Source organism: Lagopus muta, chromosome 13 (genome assembly GCF_023343835.1).
Source record: "Lagopus muta isolate bLagMut1 chromosome 13, bLagMut1 primary, whole genome shotgun sequence".
Classification (NCBI taxonomy): Eukaryota; Metazoa; Chordata; class Aves; order Galliformes; family Phasianidae; genus Lagopus; species Lagopus muta.
This window is the reverse complement of record NC_064445.1, coordinates 15,561,222-15,585,951: the sequence shown is the minus strand read 5'-3', so window position 1 is coordinate 15,585,951 and position 24,730 is coordinate 15,561,222. Positions and strand designations below refer to the sequence as shown.

The following is a 24,730-nucleotide window of genomic DNA, read 5'->3' as shown; positions in this document are numbered from 1 at the left end:
TTCCAGCAGCAGCACTTCCAGAGAAATGTGTTCTTCATCCTGCTTCCTTCATAGCCACAGTCTGACTAAGGAAAAAAGTATTTAAAAGATCAGGTTTGGGGCTGACTGAGGTTTTCCTGTTGTACGTGTTCATATCAATAGCTATAGAATGAGCAACTGCTGAATTTCAGTCATGGTGTTGTTGTGAGCCTGCTTAGAGATGGCCTTGTTGCTGTCATCTCAGAGAAGAAAGTCATTTTTCTTGCCTTATAAGTATTTTTTTGGCTTTAACATTTGAAACAGCATAGACCAGCAACAATATTAATGAAAACCCTTTCTGCATTGCATCTTCACATATCTGTTATGGATTGCCAGTTCTTTAGCCTTTCCGGGTAGCAATGATGCAGACCACAGAAAGCTACAAAGCAGAGATAGCTGGGTGTCTGGCTGCTTCCTGCAGGGCAGCTGGGCTGCAAGGCACTCCTGAGAGATCCGCACCACTGGGGGTGTTGGAATGAGCATCCTTTGTACAGCATCCCTGCAGTGCACTGGCTGGAGGGCAGGAGATGGGAAGGCTCAGCATGCAGGTCTGGTCACTGATGTGTACAAAGCAGGGAGCACCATTTGTTCATTCATTACTCAGACGTAGCCCTGAAGAGCCACAGCTTGCATTGCATTGTTAAGGAGCAAGAAGAGTTCATATTTGAAGCTAAAATGGTCCTTTTGTTTACACAGTCTCACTGCTTATATAACAGCACTTTTAATGGTAAAGTACAGCTGGAGCCTGGACATGTCGTCTTTAGAAATAACACATAATGGGGAGCAATGCAAAATGCAGTAAATGGTGCTGAAGGCAATCAGCATAGTAGGCACCAGAGGTCGGGAAACACATGGTTGTGAAGGAGCACCTGCACTGCCTTTCTGCAAGCAGCAGTGCTGAGTGGGGTTTCTGAAAAGCAAGGGAATGGGCTTGTAAAGGGCCCCAGGGAGTTGTCAGAGGAGGGGCAAGTGGCACTTGCCATGGTGGGGAAGGCATCCCCAGCAGCTGGCTGACACGGCACAGGTGGTGGCCATAGGTGTGTTAAATGGGGAAGTTCTGCAACTTGTTTGTTTTGCATTGAAAGTGTTGTGATTGTATTGTTGTACTTTCACAAAGAGGAGAAAGGCCACTGACTAACCTTGTTTTTCTCTTTCTCGAAATGGTAACAACTAATACACATATGTGCAAAAACACCACCTCGCACACACAAATATAAGCAAACAGTGGGACAAAATCAGAAAAATTGCCAAGCTTTCTTCTGAGATATTCAAGATTGATGAAGTGAGCTCTGATTCAAAAATGAAACAAGGGCACATGGCAGTCAGTCGATGGCATCTGCACTCCAGCACGTTCGTTTCCATTTATTTCGTTGAGACGGTTTGTAAGCTTTGCATGTTATAAACCAAAAAGAGCTATTGATTTTTTAAAGTGTCAAGTTTTTTTACAATCTGTTAAACCATTTTTTTTCAATTCTGAGTGAAAAAAAATACTTATGATCTGTGTTCTGCTGCTTAAAGAAACTTCAAGATTCATACTTGCATGTCATATGAATGATGAAACAAAGTTATAAATATTCATTGCTTTCTAGAATCACTTTTTTAAAAAACATATCTTTATACTCAAAGTGTTTGTAAGTCCCCATTAGTGCTTTTTGTGCTCTCACATCAGAATTCCTAATTTTTAGCCAAGCAAGTATCTCAGGCCTAGATCTTCCTCCTACATGGAATGGAATCATAATGCTGTCACAGATATCACAGCCATTTTTGTAAAATATGATGTTAAGGAAGACCGAGTTCATTGTACTATACATATGTAAATGCCTCTGTTTCAATAGTCTCAGGGGAAAGCAGATGCCAGAAAGAATTCCCAACCAGTGTACATATTAATTGTCACCACCTATCGTGGTGAAAAAGCACATTCATATGAGGAAAAGCGTGAAGAATCGGGAAGGTTTCCTTGGGAGAGTAAGGGCATCTGCGTGAGACTTAAGGAAGCCACATGGTGAATTGTAATAATCTAACTGCAGTCTAGAAAATCACCCTTTCCTTCTTTGTATCTGTAATGCTGCTATGGTGCAACTCCTGCCTTCAGACGGCCGCTGTGGATTTACAGCAGGCTGCAGAAAATCAGACTCTGGCACAAGTTGTTTGTTATCAGCATAGCCCTGCAATGACAGATAGCTAGTGGTACAGCACGAAACAGTGAATATTTTGCTTCTCTGTAACTCAAAGTCTTTTCAGCTTCAGGAGCACAGGGGACGGGTTATCACAGAGCATGGTGAACTGATCTGTTGAACATGTATGCTTATGTAGGTGTTCGTGGGTGTGAAGACATCCTGAGCTTCTCGAGCCTGGATGTGGATAAGAAATCCACAGCATGACCAAATGATTAGACAGAAAGTTCTGCCTATAAATTATCTGGGCAGAAGTGTAGCTCATGTGGATGTTTCTATATCCAGAATCTACACTGGAGACAACTGTGTGGGTTTGAAGGAGATGAGCTCTGTATTTGATTGGCATCTACCCAGTTTGGAAAGAACAATGCGAAAAATTGAATTTCCTGAATCAAAACAGGCAATTCACCAAATTCTCAGCTACATACAGAAATAAAGGGATGCAAATTTATGTTCGGTGCCTCCCCTGCATGGCATGACTTGAAGGAAGTTGCCGTATGCAGTTGCACCATCTCTCACTTGGGGATTTGAGTTCTTCCTGCAGCCCAGGCACAGCTGTTCCCAAGAAATGTTGAAATGAAATGTTGTTTGCTTGTATAACTTCCCACAGTGCAGCCTTTGGTTGGTCCATGCTGATTCTCTCTGCTGTTTCGGCTGCTGAATAAGTTGGTATTCCCTCAACAGAAGCATTGAAAGTAGAGTTAATGCTGCTACGCTCCGTATTTAAAAAACATTTTTTGAAGTCCGAGTGAATGTCAGTAAAATATTCTCTCATGGTTCAGGGCTCCCATAGCTGGTACAATGCCTTAATTGGCATTCTTGTGCAGTGCTTGGACCTTTGCCAGTTAATGACCCATTGCTGCAGTCTGCACAGGCAAATTACCCCTTCTGTCCGGCTCTTCAAACTGATGGACTTTTGCCCAAGTAATGGCTGCAGGCTCCTATTCTCAGCTGGCATCAACCCCAGTGCGACTATAAACATCCCTGAGAGGGTCATAATATGATATATTGGACAGATTCTGATGCGCCTCACAGTCGTATACCACCAAACAGTTCTGCTGAAGTCAGTGACTTTGGCAGTGGCATAGCAGAAATAAGAAACTGGTCCTTACGCTGTAGCTCTCTCAAGTAATGAAACAATTCCAGGTTATTAGCTGGTCTGTGTCCCTTTGGATGATGTATTTTTTGCAAACACTTTATTAAACATCCAAAATAGTTTCTACTTTTGTTCTGATTTTAAATGGCTGCATTATCTCTCCTGCTACAGGATTTTCCATTCTCCAGGCAATTATGGAAGCAGCAGTTCAAAACAACTGGCAAGTGACAGCCAGATCTGTAGGAAGCATAAAGGATGTTCAAGAATTCAGAAGAATTATAGAGGAAATGGACAGGCGACAAGAAAAAAGATACTTAATTGACTGTGAAGTAGACAGAATAAACACCATTTTGGAACAGGTATGTTTTTGAAACTTTCTGGAACTGTGGTTTCTCAATGATACATTTTGTTAATGTTTCCATAACTGTCCATTCCTAGAAATTAATTAAATTTAATTAAATAATTAAAGGTTTGAGTCCCAGTGACCAGCCAGTTACCTAGTAAAGTTAAAATTCCTCACTGATGTCCACAGTTGGTGGCGGTACTTACATGTAACTTACCAGGAAATGTCTCTGTGATATTTTTTCCAAATGTTAATAATGTATTATTTTTAAGTAGGTTAAGATTCTGAAGCCTCATCCACCAGAGCAGCATTACTACTGCCAGGGTTTCTTGCAGGGAGTGCCAGGCAGGTGTGGTTTGTTAAATGGAACCTGGGACAGGAAATAAAAGGCCAGTTAAACAATTCTCAAATGCAAATATTGCTGATGAAAAATTCAACTGGTCCAAACGGTTCAAAAAGTCCAAACTGTTCCTTAGTGCTTTTGGGGACATTAATCCCTTCCCTCTGCACGGCTGGAGCTGTTGACGAGCCTAAATCGGAGGTGATAGAATTCACCTTTTCTGATGAGGGCCCAGTTTTGAGTCACTAGTTTGCTGTTGCCCAGCCTTCTTCACCCACAGCCGTGTCAGGTTGCAATCCAAAATACCTGCATCCCTCTCTGCACAGCATGCTTGAAGAGACAGACAGACATCATGGGAAGCAAAAACAGAGAGGGTGCCTCTGCCTGGACTTGCCACCTAGCCAGGGTTGGTACAGGACCTAATCTATGTGGCTATCTATCACTGACATGTGGAAATTCATTTGTCTTAAGACTGAAAAACCCTCTGATTACGACCAACTCATAAATTTAACTGGGGATTTACGATACAGAATAGATCAAAAGTATCATTTAAATTTCATGAAGCATTAGCATTCTTTTAGAAATGTTGTCTTGTATGCTAGTAGCAAGCTGACCTCACTGCTATAAACAGATCCTGGAAATGCAAAAGATACGTTCTCCGAGTTTCTTCCAATATATTCCATTTTGGTCCAGCCCTGAGGTATGGTGGAGGGCTGGTGTGTGGGGATGAATCACTGCCACAGGTCCCAGAGATGCTGGTGATAGACAGCAACAGGCAGAGGAGGGAGCTTTGTCTCAAGAGCGTAGCACAAGGCCATGCTGACCCAAAACTCTACTGCTAAATGATTGTAATACTAACATGTAGTATTGCATTCTACACTGTAATTTTCAGTCAATATGGTGACTATTCTCTTTGGGGAAGTTCATGAACTGTAAGAAACTTAACTTTTACTTTCTTCCTTTTGCTTATATTCTTGCAAAAGACTACAGCCCAATCTTTTTTCAGTGATGCAAGAGAACACCCAAGCCGAGATTAATAACACTTTGGGTCCACTCTCAGCTGGAGAATAGGCACTTTGTTTGATCTTTCTAAGTCCATTTACATTTTATTCACTCTTCTTATTATAATGTGCAAGTGAGAGAAAAATAGTCAAACCATTTGAAAGCCAAGCATGAAAGCCAAGCACCAAGCAAATGATCTAGCAGAACAATTGGCAAATGTTTCTTCTGCAGCCATTTGAAGCTGAAAGACAAAGAAGTTATAATTTTACTGAATATTTGATTCCACTTTTTATTCATGTTATTAGCATCTGTGTAACTAAAGATTTGGTGCTGGGGCTGCCAGGTATCCCTGAACTCTACAATAGTTTGCTCACACTTTGGCATAGTTATAGCCCTTTCTCTTGCCTTCAGTTTGCACACAGCTCGTCCCTGTATGATTAAATGAGGCTTTTCTCTGTTGTTATGCTCACTGTCCGTCTTTTGAACTTACTTTTCATGAAATCTTTATCCAAAATAATCTGAAATATTTCTAAAAGATCTAAAAATTTCCTTCTGGTTGGACTTTGTAACTCAATCAGCTTTAGCCAAGCAGTTGAATCCAGTTAGTCCATTGCTTTGCAACCAAACCTGTCAGACATTTTCACATGCAAGTGTTATGTCCCGTGTGTTGTCCCATGGGTGTAATATAATTATTTTCCCTTAGTTTTACTTAAGGTACTCATGAGCAAAATTGTTTGAATTTGCAGTATCAGAAATGGATTTACAATATTTTGTTTAGGAAACAAAAACCTGTAAGGCAAACCAAATGTAGCTTCTGAGACAAATACTTTGGTACTAATCCTGTCTCATTAGAAGTCCAACAAGTGGATTCCTGTTGTGCAATATTTTCATAGGCATATTATCCCATTTATTTCAGCAGGACCATTCACTTGACAGAAAAATTGTCCAAGCATATCCCTAGCTGGTGCCTCATGTGTTAAAAATACCTTCTGGCAACATTTTCCAGAGTTTTATGTTTGTTTTTTAATCTGGAATTCAAGAGGAATGATTAAGTTTCTGCAGGGAAAGTCAGTAATGCAGGTCCCCAGATTGTCAGCTGAATAACTATTGGTTTTAGGCATTTCGTTCCATCTCATCTCCTTTCCTTGTTATCTTCTCATAAGGTAGCTAAAAAATTTCACAAATACGTGCAGTATTAAACCCAGCCATCCAGTTTGCTCAAGGGAATGGTGAGTTGTCTTCGTTACAGCCAGCTGTGTTTGCTGATAGCATACCATTGAGGGGAAAGATAACTCTGGATTTGCATATTTCAAATCTGTGTTTGATTGCAGTTTAGAAAGTCAGATTAGTGCTATGCATGGAATCTATAGGGGCTGCTCAGCTACAAGGCAGTAACATCTCCATGCTGACTACATCACTGCAGGTATACCCAGCAAGAGAAAAGGGGAAACCATCAGGGCTCCCTGCCTGTGATGGCACAGATCTGAAGGACAGACTTCCCACAGCCGTTGCCATAGGCTGCCTCAGCACCATTACCCTTTCCATCCTTCTTTCTCTGGACCCCTCAGGGCCCATCCTCAAGGCTCCCCCCAGGAGCAGTGCCTGCCCCCAGGGAAGGTGACTGCCTACGGACACCCTGGAGGTGTGGCGACTGCCATTTCATTCTGCAAGGACAGCACTTGTTAGGGAACCTAGATTTGAGAAATGGAAATAGGTCTTATTTAAGAACACAAATCATAGCAGAAATAAATGGATCATAAACCACTGAACAATCTATGCACGTTCTGAGTTTGCTATCAGACTTTTAGGCACATTACCAGACTGTTCAGCAACTTGTCAGGTCTCTGCTCCAGAAATCACATATTGTGGCTTTGTGTTAGTGCTCAGATTAAAGAAGAGTGACCTCTTCTCAAGAGTCAGGCTGGTCAGTGAGTGCAGTTCTCTTCCTTTGATGTTTTTTTCAACCAGTTCAAACAGGGATGCGCCTCTCTTCCAAAGGTGTAGGCTTACCTAAAGCCAAATACCTACCTAAGGATTTTCTTCAGAGACTTCAGGTCCTACTGGAATATTTTGTACCTACCTCCAGTGGCATGCAGATATGTGAGACAGTGACCTTCATAGTCCACATGCCTTTAATGTCTGGCACATCTGTATGTCCAACTGTTTCCAAGTTCTGATGCCTGTCATATGAGGTATTTCTATCCTCAGGGCTGGCTGGTACCCATGAAGGGTTTTCTCCTGGTGGGTGAATGTAAAGGAAGAGAAGGAGGACACCATAGTTTGCACTCTTTCTGGATAACCTGTTTTGTGTGAGGTTTCCCTGTGTAGCACATCCGATTTCGTTCAGCATCCCAGAGAATCCTTTTGTGGCTCCATATTGTGGATAAAGGTGGAGGCCGTGCCCAGATCACCTCTAGTTATATCTTCTTACCTGTGGACTAAAAGGAAGCACAGAAATCAATAGTCATTCTCCTGGTTGCCGTCTGTTTCTTCATTTGCCCTGTAGTTCTGTAACCATGTGGATCCATATCACTTCTTGCACAACAAAGCTATATCCAATTTAATCATCTAGTGTCCTCTCAAGCATACGGATAGCAACACTTATGTCATGCAAAATTCATAAGCTCCCCACACTTCTTTTCCCTTGGTGCTAAAATATTACTGTATTCCTTCATGGACAGATATAATATTTTGTTCTCGTAAACTGAACATTTTCTTCTGAAAACTAACAGTAAGCTTTAGCCTATTCGACCGTGTATTTAGAGGCATGTTTTCGAGTTAAAAAATGTGTTTTTTCTTATTCCCAAGATAACAGACTGTATTTCAGACTAGAGTGGCTTTGTGTCCATTTAGAAGTAAAGCTCCCGAGGGAAAATAAGGAGGAAGAAACTCCATTTGGGATCAAAATGGTGAAACTTTACAAAAGACCCAATTATTCCAGAGACCGTGTGCTTTTATCAAAAGGGTACTATCTCCAAACACAGCCATATAGGTTAGGTTCCAAGGTAATCTCTTTTCTGAGTGGAGGCATCTCACAAAGCAGAAGTAATATTATAGCAGAGAATGCAGTCCCCAAAATTTTACGATGATAATGAAACTGTCAAAGATGACTTGAAGTAAAGCATCCATGGGATTAAGAAGGGTAATCTGATTGACTGAACTCTGTCCTATCCTGGCACTGACTGTGACTTGACATTTGAGTGTGAACGTTTGAGATTAAGAAGACTATCTCCAAGTTTTTCTCCCTCTGCATACCTGCTCAGATCACAAAGGACTGGGCTTGCTACAAAACAGCTTTGCCATTTGTCAGAAGAATAAATGCAAAAACACAGCATTAGGTTGCACCAGTAGTCATCAAAAATAGCAACAATAACTGCCTATAAACACAATAGGACACTTGAAGGAGAGAGCATCCAGTATGTATGGTGTTGTATAACATCATTCAGAAAGTGGTACAGTTCATTTTTATATTTCCAGCAAACTAGAAACTTAATATTTAGGGCATTCCTTCATTAGATGCCCATGAGTATTGTTGAAACTGGGATCTAAAGCAGAGTGACAGGTCACTTCTTTCCCCTCACATTCAGAGAGTTTCAGGTTTGTTTGGGCTTGTGGGAAGCAAAAGGGAACTACTTGAGTCAGTTACCCTCAGGACTGTAGCTAGCAAAAGGTAAGTAAAAAAAATGGGCATATGTCAGAACTGACAGCTGTATCTGCCTAAAGGGCCTACTGCTCTCAGCTGTAAAACTAATAAAGAGCTGGAGATGGATTGCTAAAGCAGAGAGAAGCAACATCTCGGGTTAATCTGCCCCACATGTGGCACACTGCACACGTACCTGAGGATAGAATTTCTAATTTGTAAATAGGAATGGCTCTCCAAAGCCATCACCCAGACTTCACAAGGCAAGGCAGATTCCAAATGACAGGAATTGAACAGTTTGAGTACTGGTCGTCCCACAGACCAAGGTAATGGCGCACAGATATTGAAAATGTTCAAGAAGCATTAAAGAACAGTTTTAAATGTATCTGATCAGTAATAATAAAAATTAATGCAAAGTGTCCTTCCATAAATTTACATGCTGACTTATGGAGAAGACCTCTGCCAAGCAAATCTGATTTCCTATGCCAGAGACATATGAACCTCAAGTCATTCAGAATTTTTATTTTCCTGCGATAGTAGCAGTTACTCATTTTATGTTTGTGATAACTCATGGGATATAAATGTGCACACCAATGCACGGACATGCATCTGCTTTTGGTATTTTCATATCTTTGCCACAACATCTGCAGTATGCTGTTATGCAGTTACAGAGATATTTATGTGGCAACCTCTGCATTGCCATTAAACGTACAGTGATTCAGAATCCTTTCTCAGTTACACTGCTGCAGGTGTAGAGTCAATCATTATCCTGAACATTATCCTGGAGACAATATTTAAATTGATACCATTCTACTCGTAGAGAGACTGTCCTTGCTTTGAATTTCAGCTAATAGGTAGCTGTGAAGGCACGTTTTGCTGCACAGTTTGCCTTTTTCTGCAGCTTCAGCACACAGAATTTGTGCATTTGCATTTGCACTCGCAAAGCCCTGTAAGCATCCCACTCATTCTTAAGCCCATGTCCACATCATGAGACATGCTCCTGCACTGGCATTAATTGTTACCCTTGCTGGCAGTCTCAGCAGAAAAGTTAAGCCTGAGGGCCGTTTTGTGATAGCCTCTCATTGCCACATTTGATGTTCTTTGAAAGTAAATGTACACATGGGTGCTTCCCATGCAGCGCTTGGACTGTGGGGACAGGATTTGGTCTTTCATTAGCTTTGCTGGTACTTTTTAAAAACAAGATTCAGAAGAAATCTTTTAAAGGTAAAGAATATTTGGGGGAGAAGGAACTGCTGGCTGCAACTCGCTCAACATGTGATCTCCTCAGATTTTTGTCCTGCTGCATCTGTCCATCTCCCTATTCCTCACAGCTCTGGGAATCTTCTTTCACCTCTTCTTAGCCAATGTCTGATTTTAAAATCCCTGGTCGCACATCTTTTCCAGGTTTTAAAAAATCAGTGTTGTATAGAAATTGCCTTATTTCAGTTCTGGCATTTAATGTAGGTCTTTCTTCTCCATATAAAGGATAAACCCTTTCGTCTTCACAGACATTACCTTAATTTCTGCATCTGTCTCTCAAATAGTTTAATGCTTGAAACTCTGCTTCTAACCAGAGGCTTTACTTAATTAGTTTCCAAGGCAACCACCTTGGCAACAATCCAGATGAACCAACTGAGGGGAGAGGAAGGAAACACGCTATCAAAATGAATGGTAATAGCACAATACCACTGTGCAAACAGGCGTTGTACATCACGGGAGGCAGTGTGATAGCTGTGGTGTCTTGTAAGTTCATTTACAAGAGAAGAAGTCCTAACTCAGTGAAAGAAAAGGCACACGAGAACTTATGTCTTTTTTTCACAGCTGACTAAACCGGAATTAATTGGTTCAGTGTGAAATGAATCACTGTTATCTGGGGAAGAGAACCAGTAGTGCTTCTCAGGACTCCTCTGCACCAAGATGTACCCAAACACACTTCATAGCACACTGAAATGCTGCAGTTCTCATTTTCAGGGTGAGACAAGCAACCAGTAGCTACAGCCTAATGGGGATATGGCTAAATATGAGGCCCCTAGGTGTGATCCACAACTGTGATACATTGATTGCCAGCTACAACTGGAATTGTATCAACCCTAATACAGCAAAATATCATCCCAGCGCAAATCACTTGCTACCAGTAATTACATATCCACATGTGATTCCTTTCTCTTATCCCAGCTTCACACCAGTGCAAATCCTTTCTAGTGTTTTGAATGGATTAAAGCTTGCAGGGCTATCCTGGGGTAGATTTGTAGAGACTCAGGTGCTAGAAAACATCAGCCAAGCCTGAAACGCCAGCATGCTGCAGGCTTAACTGGGAAGGTGCAAAACTGTTATAGAGGAAATTAGAGTGCACATGCTTTAAAAAGTTCATGTTACTATATTATGTTTATTTGTTTGACACCAGGGATGTGCATTTGTAGCAGTAATGGAGTATGTACTACTGGAAACTCAATCCTCTGGAGTAGGAGTTGAATAAAATAATGTGCAACATCACAGAGCCTTAAAAACACCCTGAGCATCTTTTATACTGGAAAAATGCACGTAAAGAATCAGAATGGAAAAATATTACTGCAACTTTATTACCTCATATGAGTTAGGAGGCTTCCCCTGCTGCATAGACTAAATCTAGTAAAAATAAATTAACTCTTCATAATCTCTTTTGGTTCATGATTTATGCACCAAGTTATATGGCGAATATTGCTGAGTGCTGTTTATAGTGAAGCAGAATAAACCTTTCAAACTCCTTCAAAGCATTGAAAAGAGAAATTGAATGCAATTCTAGTCACAGTAGAATTCATTTACAGTAAAAAGTAAAAGAAAAAGTAACCTTGTCTTTCCTAGAGAAGGTTGCACTGATTTCCTTTCCCTTAATTTCATAGGACATTTAAAGAGGAAAGGAAATGCTCAAAAGTAAAAAGAGATTGGCTGCTATTCAGTGTTTTTCAGTCTGCTTGAAGTGCAGTGCTCTGCAGTACAACCCCCCCTCCCCACAAAAGACTTTCCTCTGAGCATTGGGACTGAACGACTGCGACACTTCTGGGTTATATCCCAATAATAGTTGAAGTGATCTTGACATGCAATAATAGTTTATATAAACAGAATTCTGTTTCCAAGGACTTCTGTTCAATTCCAGGAACTAAGACTGGGATTTTAATGCTGAATGGAGGTATGGAAGGAAAATTTATGTGTTTTTAAATGATAGCTGTTCCTCAGTTTGCCTAATCTCTTCCTCTCTTCCTCCAACGTGTATGCATCCTATCATGTTGATAAAAGTTAGGACTAATAGAGTATCGTTTATTCTGTGGGCTATGAGAAGAAATGAACCTTGTTTATGTTTGTCTGTGACTGCAAGAGTGTGCTCTTCAGAAATTCCAATGCACAGGTTCACCATTTTGAAAGGCAAAAGGCACAATTAGATATCATCTCCTCTGTCAAAGGGGTGAGGTGCTGAAGATCACAGAAGAGTTGCTTGTTAGCAATGTGGGTATGTGGTTAGCAATGTGGGTGTCTTCACACCAGATGGTGGGGGTGAAACATCTGATTCCAGCAGAAGAACTGGAAACTTCTGAGTAAATGTATGACTGCTGTTGTTAATAGTCTTTGTGAAAGTGACTTTAGATGTTGAGAGTAATGGAGGCTGGTCTGGAAGTCAGTTTTGATGGTGCTCAATTTGGTATGTGTGATATGGATTTGCACTACAATGAAGGGACTCATAGCTGCTAACAGGCAAGAGGGCTGTCACTGTCATGGGTCTGTCTTTTGTTAGGGTAAGAGCAGGGCATCACATGCTGAAGGAAATCTGGAAGTTTAGCCATGAATGTTGCTGGAGAGAGCCCATCAAGTGTAATAGTACAGCCACATACAACCATTTGCTTAACTTCCCTAAGCCAAGAACCACTGATGTCTGTTGTAAAGGCGTTTGTGTGTCAGTGCAAAGCATGCGATGGTTACCAAAAAGTTCACCCAAATTAACAGAAACTCTTATTCCTATGGGCTGAGTAGGGTATCAAAATAGAGATATCAACACAACATATTTGTTCTCAAGTTAGCAAAACTTCTCAGAGATGGTGAACTTGCACAGCACGGGATCCATTTCCAGAGCCTTGACTGATGAGTGACAGTCATCCTTGACTGGGTAAAATGCAAAAAAAGTTGAGTGCTTCAGAATTTGTCAGAAGCAATAAGAACACAGAATACGATGAAGATCTTTGCATATCTTTTATCAGTAGACTCTGCAGAGTCCCAGATACTCCAACCAAATTAAATTCCAAAGAAGGCATCAAAAAGCATGATTGTGTTCAAAAAGATGTTTGGAATTTGATGGCAAGAGTCCTTTGAATTGCCTCAGACCAGGTAATTGTCCATCACCACACCAAAAATGTATCAGAGCAGAGAAATCCCCTGAGATCACAGTTGCTGACCTTCTGGTGGTGTCTGACCTGAGAGGTTAGAGTTAAGTGGGAGGAAGACAAAACACTGAAGCAGTAGATAGAGAAGATCCATCTGATAAGTAGAGTAGCTCTGCCTGCTTACTTGTAGTGAATTAAGGCAGTTATGGCACTGAAGGCAAAATACTTGCTGTGGTTTGAAATTTCCTTAATTTCATTAATTTCTGGTTAGTTTCCTGTGAGACATGAAGACTCTGTGAAAATACCAGCATGAGAATATACAGGAATCTCTGTGAAATCAGTTCATTTCTGAACATTTTTCAAGGTGAGATCTTTATCAGAGAATATACTAGAACTATGCAGACAATTAAAATATGGACTCCTTCCTAAAATGATCAGTGTTTGGAAATCACTGCTGCAGGTTAACATATTTAATTGATTTACTTTTCCTGTATGTGACTCCAGAACTTCCTCCAAACACAGTTTGATTTTTGCTTCATTAATCTCACTCAAAAAGCCAAAGAATTTACTGATTCAGAAATTCTGCAGTGCACAGGTCTCTTCAGGGAAGCTGTCACAGGAACAACTAGCTCTTCTTGGGAACATAAGAGGCAGAGCTCTCTTGGCCATTTTGGCAATCGTCTTCATACACTACAAAGAATTTTCATTGTGATTGTAACGAGCCTCTGTATCTGATCTTGGTTTCCCTGGAATAGCTTTAAGTGATGAATGGTAGCTTAAGTCCTGATTGATTTTGCTGTGAAGGTTAGGATCTGAAGGGTGTGACTTGCAAAGAGAGATGCAGTCCTGAGAGATAGAACACTGTTCTCATCTGTCTAAATAAAGAAGAAATTCTGACAGAAAGAAAAGTTTATGTAATGAATGTTATTCAGCTTACAGAGTAAACAACTGTGATTGTGAATGTCAGTTACTAGTGATTGTAAATCTCTCCATCTCAGCGAAGAGAAACCAGAGTAGGATGCTTTTGCAGAACTGTATGTCTTTTAACAATGATTATGCCATCAGATTAGTTAATCTCATAATACTGCTAAGTCACATCAAGGAAAATTATTTCTGGACACAGAAAATTCACAGAAAACTTTATTATCACAATTAAAAAAAATAAATAAATAGGAGAGAATATCATGCCCAAAGAACCTGTGTTGCAGTTTGTAATGTTTTGCCTCTGTAATTTCTCATGTAATCTTTCATGCATTATTTAAAAGGATATTCTACTACACGGTCTGCAGTCTTCAGACAGCAAACATCAAATTAGATGTGGGAAAAGAAAGAGTAGCTTTCTGGAGAGAGGAGGAAGCACAGTGTGCTTTTGGTTGCCTTGCTTTCCAAGGACTAACATGTATGACCATCATCGATACGGAGATGGCCTAGAAGTAAATTTTACTCTTGGGGTGATTAACATCTGTTAGAAATACGGGGAAGAGAAACACACAGAAGGGGACCAAAGGAAGAAAAAATATTAATGAAATGCTTCAAATACATTTCAGATCCTTGCTTTTACCACACATATTTTTGTACTTTCTAGTAGGAGACTCCTGTCTTCTAGGAGATTATTCCCCACGACAGATACATTGTGAAGGGCTGAAAGGTGTTTGACTAATGTTTTATAAGCCCATACTTACTATGTGTGCTATAGAGAAAGATAGGAATATGGTTTCGAGGTGTGGTTACAAACGTAAAAGGTATCAAGTGCACACAAGTTAGATCTGTATATTGTGCAAAAAAAAAAGCCCAGCAATCTAGACTGCCTATGGATTTGTGACATTCCCTAAAGAACAGGAAGCCCCTGAAATGGTGCATAAGTTAGTCTCAACCGTATATGCTATTATTTTCATCTGCAACAAACAATACGTGTGTAGAATCTTCATCTTAATATTTAATACATTCTTCATTTAATATTTAACTCAAATTTAATATAGTACTCATTCTTCATATAAATGAAATCATTGTTTACTGCATATTTTACAGCCTCACAATCCCTAGCGGCCAGATTTTCATCCCATTAATATTAAGTGAAGAAATAAATCTCCTTCACTGGGTTTGCACTGTGGTTATCATTATGAGGATTTGACCCTTTGTACAAAGAAAGTCATTTGTACCCTGTGTGGAAATGGCTTTATTTCTATGGAATTAAAGCCAGGATAAGTATTATCTGTCTGGCTGTGAGAAGACCAGTGCTAGCTGTGATGCTTCTTTTGCCACAACAGTACTGTGGTTCCTTTGAAATTTCGTATGTTGGTGCTGGTGCTGTTGGTGTGATAAACATAAAAAAGATGTCGACATGCTATTTGTTGTAATTTTTCTCAGGGCAGCCCCTGCCATGTCTTGTGATTAGAATCCTCAAAGGGAACTCCTTCTTTGGGCAGGGGCTTTGTGTGTGAGTGGTAAAACAAGGGAGAAGGCACTGTAGACTGCAGTAAATGTATCTGCTGAGGTTGCAAAGGATCTCATTTTTACTTTGCCGTCTGGTTATGTGAAGAAAATCCTCTTCTGTTCTCCAATTTATCCTACTCTAGTCTGGAAAATTTACATGACAAAAGGCGATCTGTGCAAAGTAAAGACAATGAGGAATGATTGTGTATGCCTGTCAAATGCACCAGGTTGCACCAGATCTTTTGCCTTTGCACACATGACAACACTTCCCACAATAATTACGTTGCTGTTAACAATGCACCCTCCTTTGAGAACCAATGTACAATCACTGCCAGCCCACGTGGGCAACTCATGGTAAGAACTTCTGAAGGCTTTCACTTTTATTGAACTAATTGGAGTGTCACACTGATATTCTGCTCCTTTCCTTTCTAAACTGGTCTTGAAGACCAAATTAGTCAATGCCTCTGGTCCAGTGAGGTGCTGCCATGACTTCTCAATTGTTTATTCCAATATCAAGTAGGAGCTGCTCATATCTCAGATGTAAAATGTTGCTATCAATAGGGTTGCAAGCTAGAAAATACCTGATGTGTTAACCAGGAGAGCAGGCAGTAGCAATTTAGGACTGCAAGACGTTTCTTGCCATGCTTGAGATAGCCAGGGCCAGTTGCCCATGCTGTTCCCACAAAGAACAATCAACACTGAGCTGATCCTGATGATGCTGTTGGAATTTTTTAGACATGTCCATTTCTTGAACACAGAACATTTTGGCTTGTTTGCCACTGAAAAGAAGGAATTGTGCCACTGCTTTGTCATAGGTGTATTTTGAAAGCAAGGCGTACTGGGACATTGCTGTTCGTATGGAGCTAGCTAAGCTTTCCTGTCCTCAGAAATGTAAAAGTAGACTTAAAAATCAGAAGACATGCTAATATGCTTGAAGTTAATCATGGGCTTTTTGCAAAACTGGGACCCAAATTAATGTATAAATAACTTCAACAAAGACAACAAAACTCCTTTTTGACTCTGAGCTTATAGGAAATCTCATTTTTCTCGCTGCCTTTTTAAAACCTAGGAAAGAAGAGTTCTGGATTTAACTTACCTCATTGTTCACAGAGATGCTAGAAATGGAAAGGTGCATTACAGCAGGTCAGATCTCTCCCTGCCACTCCATTTAAGTGGCATATTTCTTTAACTTGTCAGAAATGAAAAGCAAGGGAAAAATCTTTAGACCTTCTTTGTGACAATACTGCCAGTCAGCATCAGTATTGTATTTTATTGAAAGATCTAATAAACTCATAAACTACCAGGGTTTTGAGCTGCAGATGAGGTAGTCTGTACTTTTGTGATCTAATTTACTTTCTTCCTTTTTTTCATTTCTAAATAAGGAGAGAGAAAAAAACCTTGATTAAAAAGACTGAACTGACCGGATCAATTCAGGTGAAGGGAAGATGAGCTCTTATTTGTTTTCCTTACAGTGCTGCCAAAGTCATGATAGCTACTTGTCTACGTAAAAACACAAGCGTATCCTCCTAGCATGTACTTTTCAATGACACCTGTTAAACTCAATGCTCACAGAGACAACACTGCAGCAGTCCTAGGCCTTTTCTGATTCGGTATGTTTTAGTGTAGGGTTGCTACACTGAAACTGATCAAGTCTAGAAGTGCTTTCCTCACCTCAGTCTTTACTGGTGAGATTGCCTTCAGGAATCCTAGGTTCCAGAGACCAGTGGCGAAGGTTGGAGCAATGAAGACTTACCTCAGTACAGTATCAAGTCAGGGAACTTTTATGCAAGATGGCCTGAAAACTGAATTGCTGGCTTTAGAGGGTTGTAATCAGCAACACCGAGTCCAGCTGGAAGCTAGTTACTAGTGGGATACCCTAAGAACCAATACTGTTTAAACTTTTTATTAATTATCTTAATGATGGACAAAGGGCATTCTTAATAAGCTTACAGTTATTACAAAATTGGAAGGATTGTTTGATAGGAAGGCATGCATCAGGTGCCAGGGTCTTCCTGGTGTTTCCTGGCTGGAAAGCAGCTCTGCAGAGGTGTCCAGTGGCCCTGTCAGGCAAATTGAACACGACCATCACTGCATGTCACAGCAAAGATGACCAACATCTCTGTGGGCTGCACGGGAGGAGCGTCGGCAGCAGACAACAGAGGTCATCCTTCCCCTGCTCAGCCCTGGTGAGACTGCACCCGAAGTACTATGTACAGTTTTGGGCCCCCTAGACAGAGACACACTAGAGCAAGTCCCACGTAGGCCCATGAGATAATTCAGGGACTGAAGCATGTGGCACTCAAGGAGAGGCTGTGAGAAGTGGAATTGTTTACCTGGAGAAGAGAAAGCTCAGAATGTAACTTAATAATGTGTATAAATACCTGATGGGGAGGACTGAAGAAGAGCTAGACATTTTTTGGACAGTCTCAGTGAGTTTGAGTCTCGGTGGTGCCCAGTGACTAGACAAGGACACCGTCTGAAATGCAGGAAATCCTGTTTAAACATAAGAAAAATCATTTTTATTGCGAGGGTAGTCAGACACTGGAACAAGCTGCCCACAGGGGTTGTGGAATCTCTGTCTTCAGGGACGTGCAAAATGTGACATGTCCTGAGCAGCATGCTCTAGCTGTCCTGCTTTGAGCCAGGCTGTTGGAAGAGACAATCTCCAGAGGCCCCGACAACCTCAGCTGTTCGTGATTTCCTACATCCAGGAGTCAAAGACAAACCAATGGTAATTTTTAAAAGAGAAAATATGACTGCTCAGTTCCACCTCCCAAACCTGCGCTATTCTTTCACTTCTCCATTTCTTTTGAGCCCGAAGACCCTTCTAAAATTGTAAGAAAAGTTTAAAAGCTAAGGCAAAAAAATTAAGTTTCCTATTTGTTATCATTATGGCTAATGCAGTGAAAACCAGTATGTTCTTTATGCTTTCATTCAAAAAATTACTTCCCCAGGCAAATGAAAGACTGAAATTGGCAATGCTGATTTAATTTCTCAAATCTGGCATATAGGCCCACACTTCCAGGATGCCAGCAGTCTGTGACTTTTGTTTTAACATGAGGTACATTTTAATTATGTTCTCTCTGGATTTTCTGTTAATTAATCGGAAAAATTCAAAGAGTTAATTAAAAATACAAACTTTTTTTGGCTCCATATCAAACCCGACATTACATTCTTTTTATCTACACAACAACAATTGTTTGTGATCAGATGTCTGAGTTATTAATGATAGTTTCGTCTTTTTTTTCCTCCTCCTTTGTTCAATGCAAAATCCTGTAAGTTTTTCTTTCAGTCAAAGTGAAAGCAATATTAAGTCTTGGAAGTGAAACTTACCAAAGACATGTAGCTCTGTGAAATCCTTGTCCTGTAATCCTGGCTTTCTATTTACCACCACTATTCAATATCTCACTTTCTATATAAGCTTCACAATATCTAAGCAGTTGATGAGATGTATTGGTTATATTCCTGCTCTCTTTCTTCAAAAAAAAAGCTTTGTCCATTCCTGTACTCCCAGAGGAGTAACATTGATGTCTGTGATTGTTTCTGCTAGGCTCGCTAATCCAGCAGCTCCTGCAAGACGCTGGGCGGTTGGTAGAGGTGGAAAGCAAGAGGGGGGGGGGAGGAGAATTGCCCTCATGGAGATTTAGGATAGCATGAGTAGTGAGTTTTAAAAGCACTGCTAAGGTCCAGTTAAATAATTATGAACTAACATGGTTGATTGTAAGAATAGAAACAGTAACAGGTCGTTTTTGAAAGATGCTTTACAAATTAAAACAGGGCTGTAGTGTGTTGGGCCTTTCTAAGGAACTGAACAGAGTTAATTCTGGACATTTTGGAGGCACGACAATAGAGGAGATAGAAGTTGAATCTGATCTATGCTAATGAGTCCTACATTTCCTATGTGCAGTATTTCTCCAGATGCCTGTAGCAGCTCCATGCATGTTTTCCTTACAGCCCCTGACTTCATCTGTCATGGTATTTTCTCTTAAATAACCACATTTCTGGGTAGATCTGTAAAAGCTTTCTTATTTCTTATTAAGGTTAAAATGGCAAAGCACATTGTTGTTGTTAAGCTCTTTGTCTCTAACCTTTTAAAAGGAAAGCGCTGCCATTAAGGTGAAATTTAAACACACAGAGAATTCATTATGCAAATAGCGCGCACGCCAGATGATCTGAAGGAAGCCTGCACATTTCCATAGAAAACAAGTGTGAGTGTAGGAAGGCAGATGCTTCCTACCAACAGAGTGTACATACAGTTCTCAAGAGGACCAGAGCAGCAATTTATTTTCAGACTGCTGGAAGTATGCAAATTCCTACAGAATTAAATGTGAATTCGAAAGAAATGACATCTATTAAGGACAAGACAACCCAAAGAGACAACTGGGAACTTAATAATTTAATCAAGAACCTTAAGAGGCTCTTCTGTGCATCCAAAGGCAGTGACTCAAATGTCATCTCACTTTAGCAAGGACATAAGTGGTCCATCGAAAAGCATCACCTGACCACTTGACCTGCTCTTTGGTACAGTCTGTGATACAGCTGTGGTGTGTGGTCAGAGCTAGGTTTGCTGTTTCTAACTTTCAGTAGTTCACCCTAGAAAAGTCTGAGTTGGTTTCTGTCCTGACACACACGTTATCACCACATTCATTAATTAAATTCTTTCTCCTGGACTTTTTTCCCCCTAACCTAGATGAAACTAGATGGAATGAGATGGATGTTACTGAGGCTATAGCCTGAAGGCAGGGGAACGGTACTAAGTGCAGTGGCATGATTTGCACAGGAGCTGTTACTGGTGAGCCATTAGCCAGCTGCTTGAACACGGGGAGTTTTTTCTCTCCTTTCTACAAAAGTACAGTATTACTGGAGTGACAACAGAAGCACGTGGGATGGCAGAACTCAGTTGCCAGCCAGCACTGCCCTGGCTTGTCCTCTTCATCTTTGCAGTGTCCGACTGTTCAGTTCAGCCTGCTGCTTTTCTGTCTCTTTACTTTTCCATTTAATGGCTCCATTTGCACGCAGAGATAGCCAGCTGGGGTCAGGGAGGGCAGGAGATGTTGGTTTAGTGGAAGTGCTGCATTGTACTTAGTGCAAATTTTCACTAAACATGTAAGGTCAAATATCCCCACTTAGATGCGCTGGAAGTGACACGTTTTCAGTCCATTTGAACTCCATCTAAAGACAATGAAGGTCACTGCGTATAACGAAGAAATTAAGCATTCATATATGACAAGGTTTGGTCAGGGCTCTCATGGCAAGAAACCCCCTGTACAATGAGTGCCATCAGAGCCCCCTGTGCCAGCACAGTTCAGTAAGCAGAATGAGAGGCTGGGCTGTCTCATATGCTTCTCACACAGCCCCCAAACAGTGAGTTTACTAGGTAAGTAGATATATTGCTACCTCATTGCAGAGCAGAAATTGTTGAAGTGAGAGCTAAAATGAGTATGGTCAGCGAGGAAACACTGTGGTCACAAGGGTGAGATTGCCAAGTAAGGTCATTTCCAATGGAGAACAGCCCTGTGGGTCAGTCTGGTTGGTGTAGTGCCCATGTTTTAAAAATGCGTGTGACTGCATCATGTCTGTAAAGTCAGCTGTGTAATATTCATGCTCCCCATGGATTGGGCATAGAGGATTACAAAAATATTCATTTTCTGTACCATTTTTTACTGGTTGAGACTCATCCCCTTTCTTACACTGAGTAACGTAATTTTTTTCTTCACACAGGTTGTAATCCTTGGCAAACATTCTAGAGGCTATCACTACATGTTAGCAAACCTGGTAAGAACTTTTTTCTTCATTACAAGTATAGCTAAGGTTGAGAGGGTAATATATTCTGTTCAGGTTGTGTCAACTTTAATCAGCAGTAGAGAAAATGCCTGAGTGAGTTCTTGGATTATGAGAAATAACTTCAGTAAATACTGGGACTGGTAGGTTATAGCCATTTGTAGTCAATTATGGTCTGCATTTTATCTAAGCAGCTAATATCCTCTACTGATTTTAAAGTAATGATTTAATTATGTGTTTTCCACTAATTTGCGTCCTCATAAATAAGACACTTGGTTACCATAATCTTCTATGTAACACATTTGAAATTTAGCACTCTAGGAAAAATAATTGTAGGATATTTATGTATAAAATAAGTGATGAAAAGCAGCAAATTAAAACAATAATTCCACCAAGTGAAATGGCCAGACTGTTCAGCCATTCGTTTTTATTACAGAGTGAGAGTGTGGGTTGGTGACAGCATGTGTACTGACCTACCAGGATAAAACAAGACATTTTTATCTGTATCAGGACTACTTCTGGAATCTAAAATTGGCCTTCAGGGGTGAATGTGATGACTTGGAAACTGAATCCACTAGAGTTCCTTAGAATAAGTGTCATATTGTAGTTGATCCTTGCAGAATCTAGTTTTGGTTCCCGTGTCTGCTGTGAGCAGAAAAATGTTCTTCCAAAGATCACACTTTGGAGTTAGCAATCCCACTTGGTAGAATGTTCTCCGTATTCATGTTTTGATCTGATTAAAACAAGACAAATTTAAAAATATCCTTACTTAATATGAGTACTGCACCACTTTAAAATGTGCCATTTTGCTTCATAAGGATCAGTCGTGATCTGACTGATTAGACTGTAGAGTGTGCATAGAAACACGTGAGTTCTTACTCTGAGTTGCCTTTTAGCATGTGTAAGCACTGGCATTCAAGTAAACATGACTGCAATCAAGTCACGCTAATCAAAAAGACACCAATTTACTGCCACAGGTATAAATAACAAGAGAGTGGGAGAGAATCCTACCATTATGTTTGAAAGCAAAATGTTAAGCGGTGCGCTGACTGACGGCTGCCTAGCCAGGAGATTCGTGCCTCGCCTCCGCAGAACAGCGTGCCTCTTCAGTGGCTTTCTGTTCCCAGCACTGAAGCTTTGCTGTTCAAATGGAAGTGAGATGTTGGACAGATTTGCACCATGACAAGGAGGAGAGGAAGAGGTGTTTCAGGCTTCCCTGCTGTTTTCTTTCTGACCAGTGGATGTTACGTGCGACACAGCCGTAACACAGCAGGGCAGTTTTCCATTGCAAAGGTCTAAACCTTAGGACATTTACAAATTCTGCTATCACAATCCCAACTGCTATTGTGATAGTAATGGTCTCCGTGGCAGAATGTTCTCAGCCAGCAAGAACGAAATTCAGTGGTTTCTTTTGTGCCAAATTCCTAGCAGGTAAAACTGAGACAAAGAAAAGGTGGTTTAGATGGCAACAATTTTTGTTTTTTTACGTGTCCTCCCAGGGTTTCACAGACATTGTGCTGGAGAGGGTGATGCATGGAGGTGCCAATGTTACTGGATTCCAGATAGTTAATAATGAAAACCCAATGGTTCAGCAGTTTCTACAACGCTGGGTGAGGCTCGATGAAAGAGAATTCCCGGAAGCCAAAAACTCACCATTAAAGGTATTTATTTTATTCTGTCAACGGTGGAGATTAAATGAGTTACTTTAAAGCAATTATTTGTTATTTAACAATCGTATTAGTCCTCCAGTGCATAGCCTGTTTGTATAAAAAATAAAATGATCAGCTATTTTCCAGAGATACATCATACTGTAAGGTAAATGATGCTAGAAACTGCTCTCTAGTCCAGCCACCAAGAAAGATGGCATGGCCAAGCCCAAACTACCTTAGATGTTAAACTACCTTAACATCTTTAAAAGGTGGTAGCACCCCTTCTACCCATTGGTAGGTCCCATCGCATGCCTGGAGACTGGTGGCATAGAGTCTGAGTTGCTCCCCAACTATTCCAGGATGGTTCTGATCACCAAACAACTGCCGACAGTTGAGTGCGACTGCCTTCACCCGTGTTTTGGCAGAGTTTAGTTCTCTAATCACATATAGACACAATCAAATGTGTGCTCAGACAGGAAGCACTCAGCTGAATTGGCATTCGAGATGACTTGTAATAAACACAGAAAAAAACATAAGTGGTGCTAAGTACAGTAATATGTATGTTGGGAGATAAAGGGGCCTCTTTCACAGTGCATTTAAATGCAGTGGGTTTAACAGACGTACCAGGGATAGTCTATTCAGAGTGGCCCTAATTCAGAAGAAAGGAGTGGACCGGACACTGCACTGCAGTCTCTTCCATCCCTGAGATCACGTGATTTCTTTGGAGAAGGAAAATTATCTCATGCCATCCCATGGCCTTGCTGGCATTTCAGAGAAAGCAAGGAAAGGCAAACAGGGCTTGGCTCAGTGTGTTCTTTCCTGTTGATTACAAACTACTCCCGCTTTCTAAAGCTTTCTAGAAGCGAGGCAGAAGTGAAGATAAGTGTTGTACTAACCTTAAAAGCTCTGAAAGATAGGAAGTTAACCTGGGAATATTTTGTTCCACTTGAAAGCAATTTACCTTGAGGGAAAAATTATTCTCTATCCTTAAAAAATAATCTTAAGTGTATCATACAAACATAGAGAATGTATTACCTTTCCACAGATGTACCGCTCATTATAGAAATGTGCACAATATTTGTCAATCAGACAAAAAGCATACTTAAAAATTGACGTACAATATTTCTGATTAGGAAATAAAATTGCCTAGAGATTAAAGCCCTGATGTTTAATTTATTCCGTATTTTATCAGCCTTTCCCTTCCCTCTCTCTTTTTTTTTCTTTTCGTGTTCATGCATTTATAAGCAGAATTCAAATAAAGTAGAAAATTAGATAGCTCTCTTGGCATGACTTGGAAGGGATTGCATTAAGGTTACTGACAATTGACGCGTTCTGCTGAAAAAAATTATCACTGTAAATTCTATGTAGTGCTAGATTGGACAGCTATTACAAATTTCTTTTTTTTTAGCACAAGAACAAATGCCTGATAAAATTAACACCACATCCTATGTTGTTCTGTGGAATGTGATATAATCTTTGTTAACTAACAAAACAGTTAAGAGGAGAGAGTGAGCACTGCAAGATTACAGGAAGAGGTAAAAGAGGGCAGGATCAAAAATTGCCTGTGCCTTGCCACAGTCGGAGCAGGAACACCACACACACCAAATGAAAGTTTGTAAACTGCTGTCATTTAAAACTCAGTAAGAGAGGCTGCTTGTAACCTTCACAGTGCTACCTTTGCACTCCTTTTTCGTTTTGATCTGCACATGCAGGTATGCCTTGTTCTGTGCTGACTTCCTAAGGCTTTATATCATATTTGCAATAAGATGATACGCATTTCTAAGAAATGCAAACAACCAGTCGTGCTGTTCTGCCCTACAGGATATGCCTCTCCATCCTCATACAAAATAGTGGAAATGCAAAGGGTCACTCAGTTACAAGGGATTTGAAATCTGTTCTTCTAGA

The 24,730-nt window shown here is 40.5% G+C and overlaps 1 protein-coding gene across 8 annotated transcripts in view; it reads left to right on the top strand.

The window, feature by feature from the left end:
- Positions 1 to 24,730, top strand: part of GRIA3 (glutamate ionotropic receptor AMPA type subunit 3) — a 145,180-nt gene that overhangs the window by 66,182 nt on the left and 54,268 nt on the right. For all 8 annotated transcript variants that reach the window (XR_007379643.1, XM_048959396.1, XM_048959395.1 and 5 more), the window contains 3 exons: positions 3,460 to 3,647; positions 21,117 to 21,170; positions 22,676 to 22,837. Coding sequence is in view for 7 of the 8 variants with exons in the window: in XM_048959396.1 (XP_048815353.1) it covers positions 3,460 to 3,647; positions 21,117 to 21,170; positions 22,676 to 22,837 (404 nt within the window). In the remaining variant the exon portion in view is untranslated. The remainder of the gene's footprint in view (positions 1 to 3,459; positions 3,648 to 21,116; positions 21,171 to 22,675; positions 22,838 to 24,730) is intronic.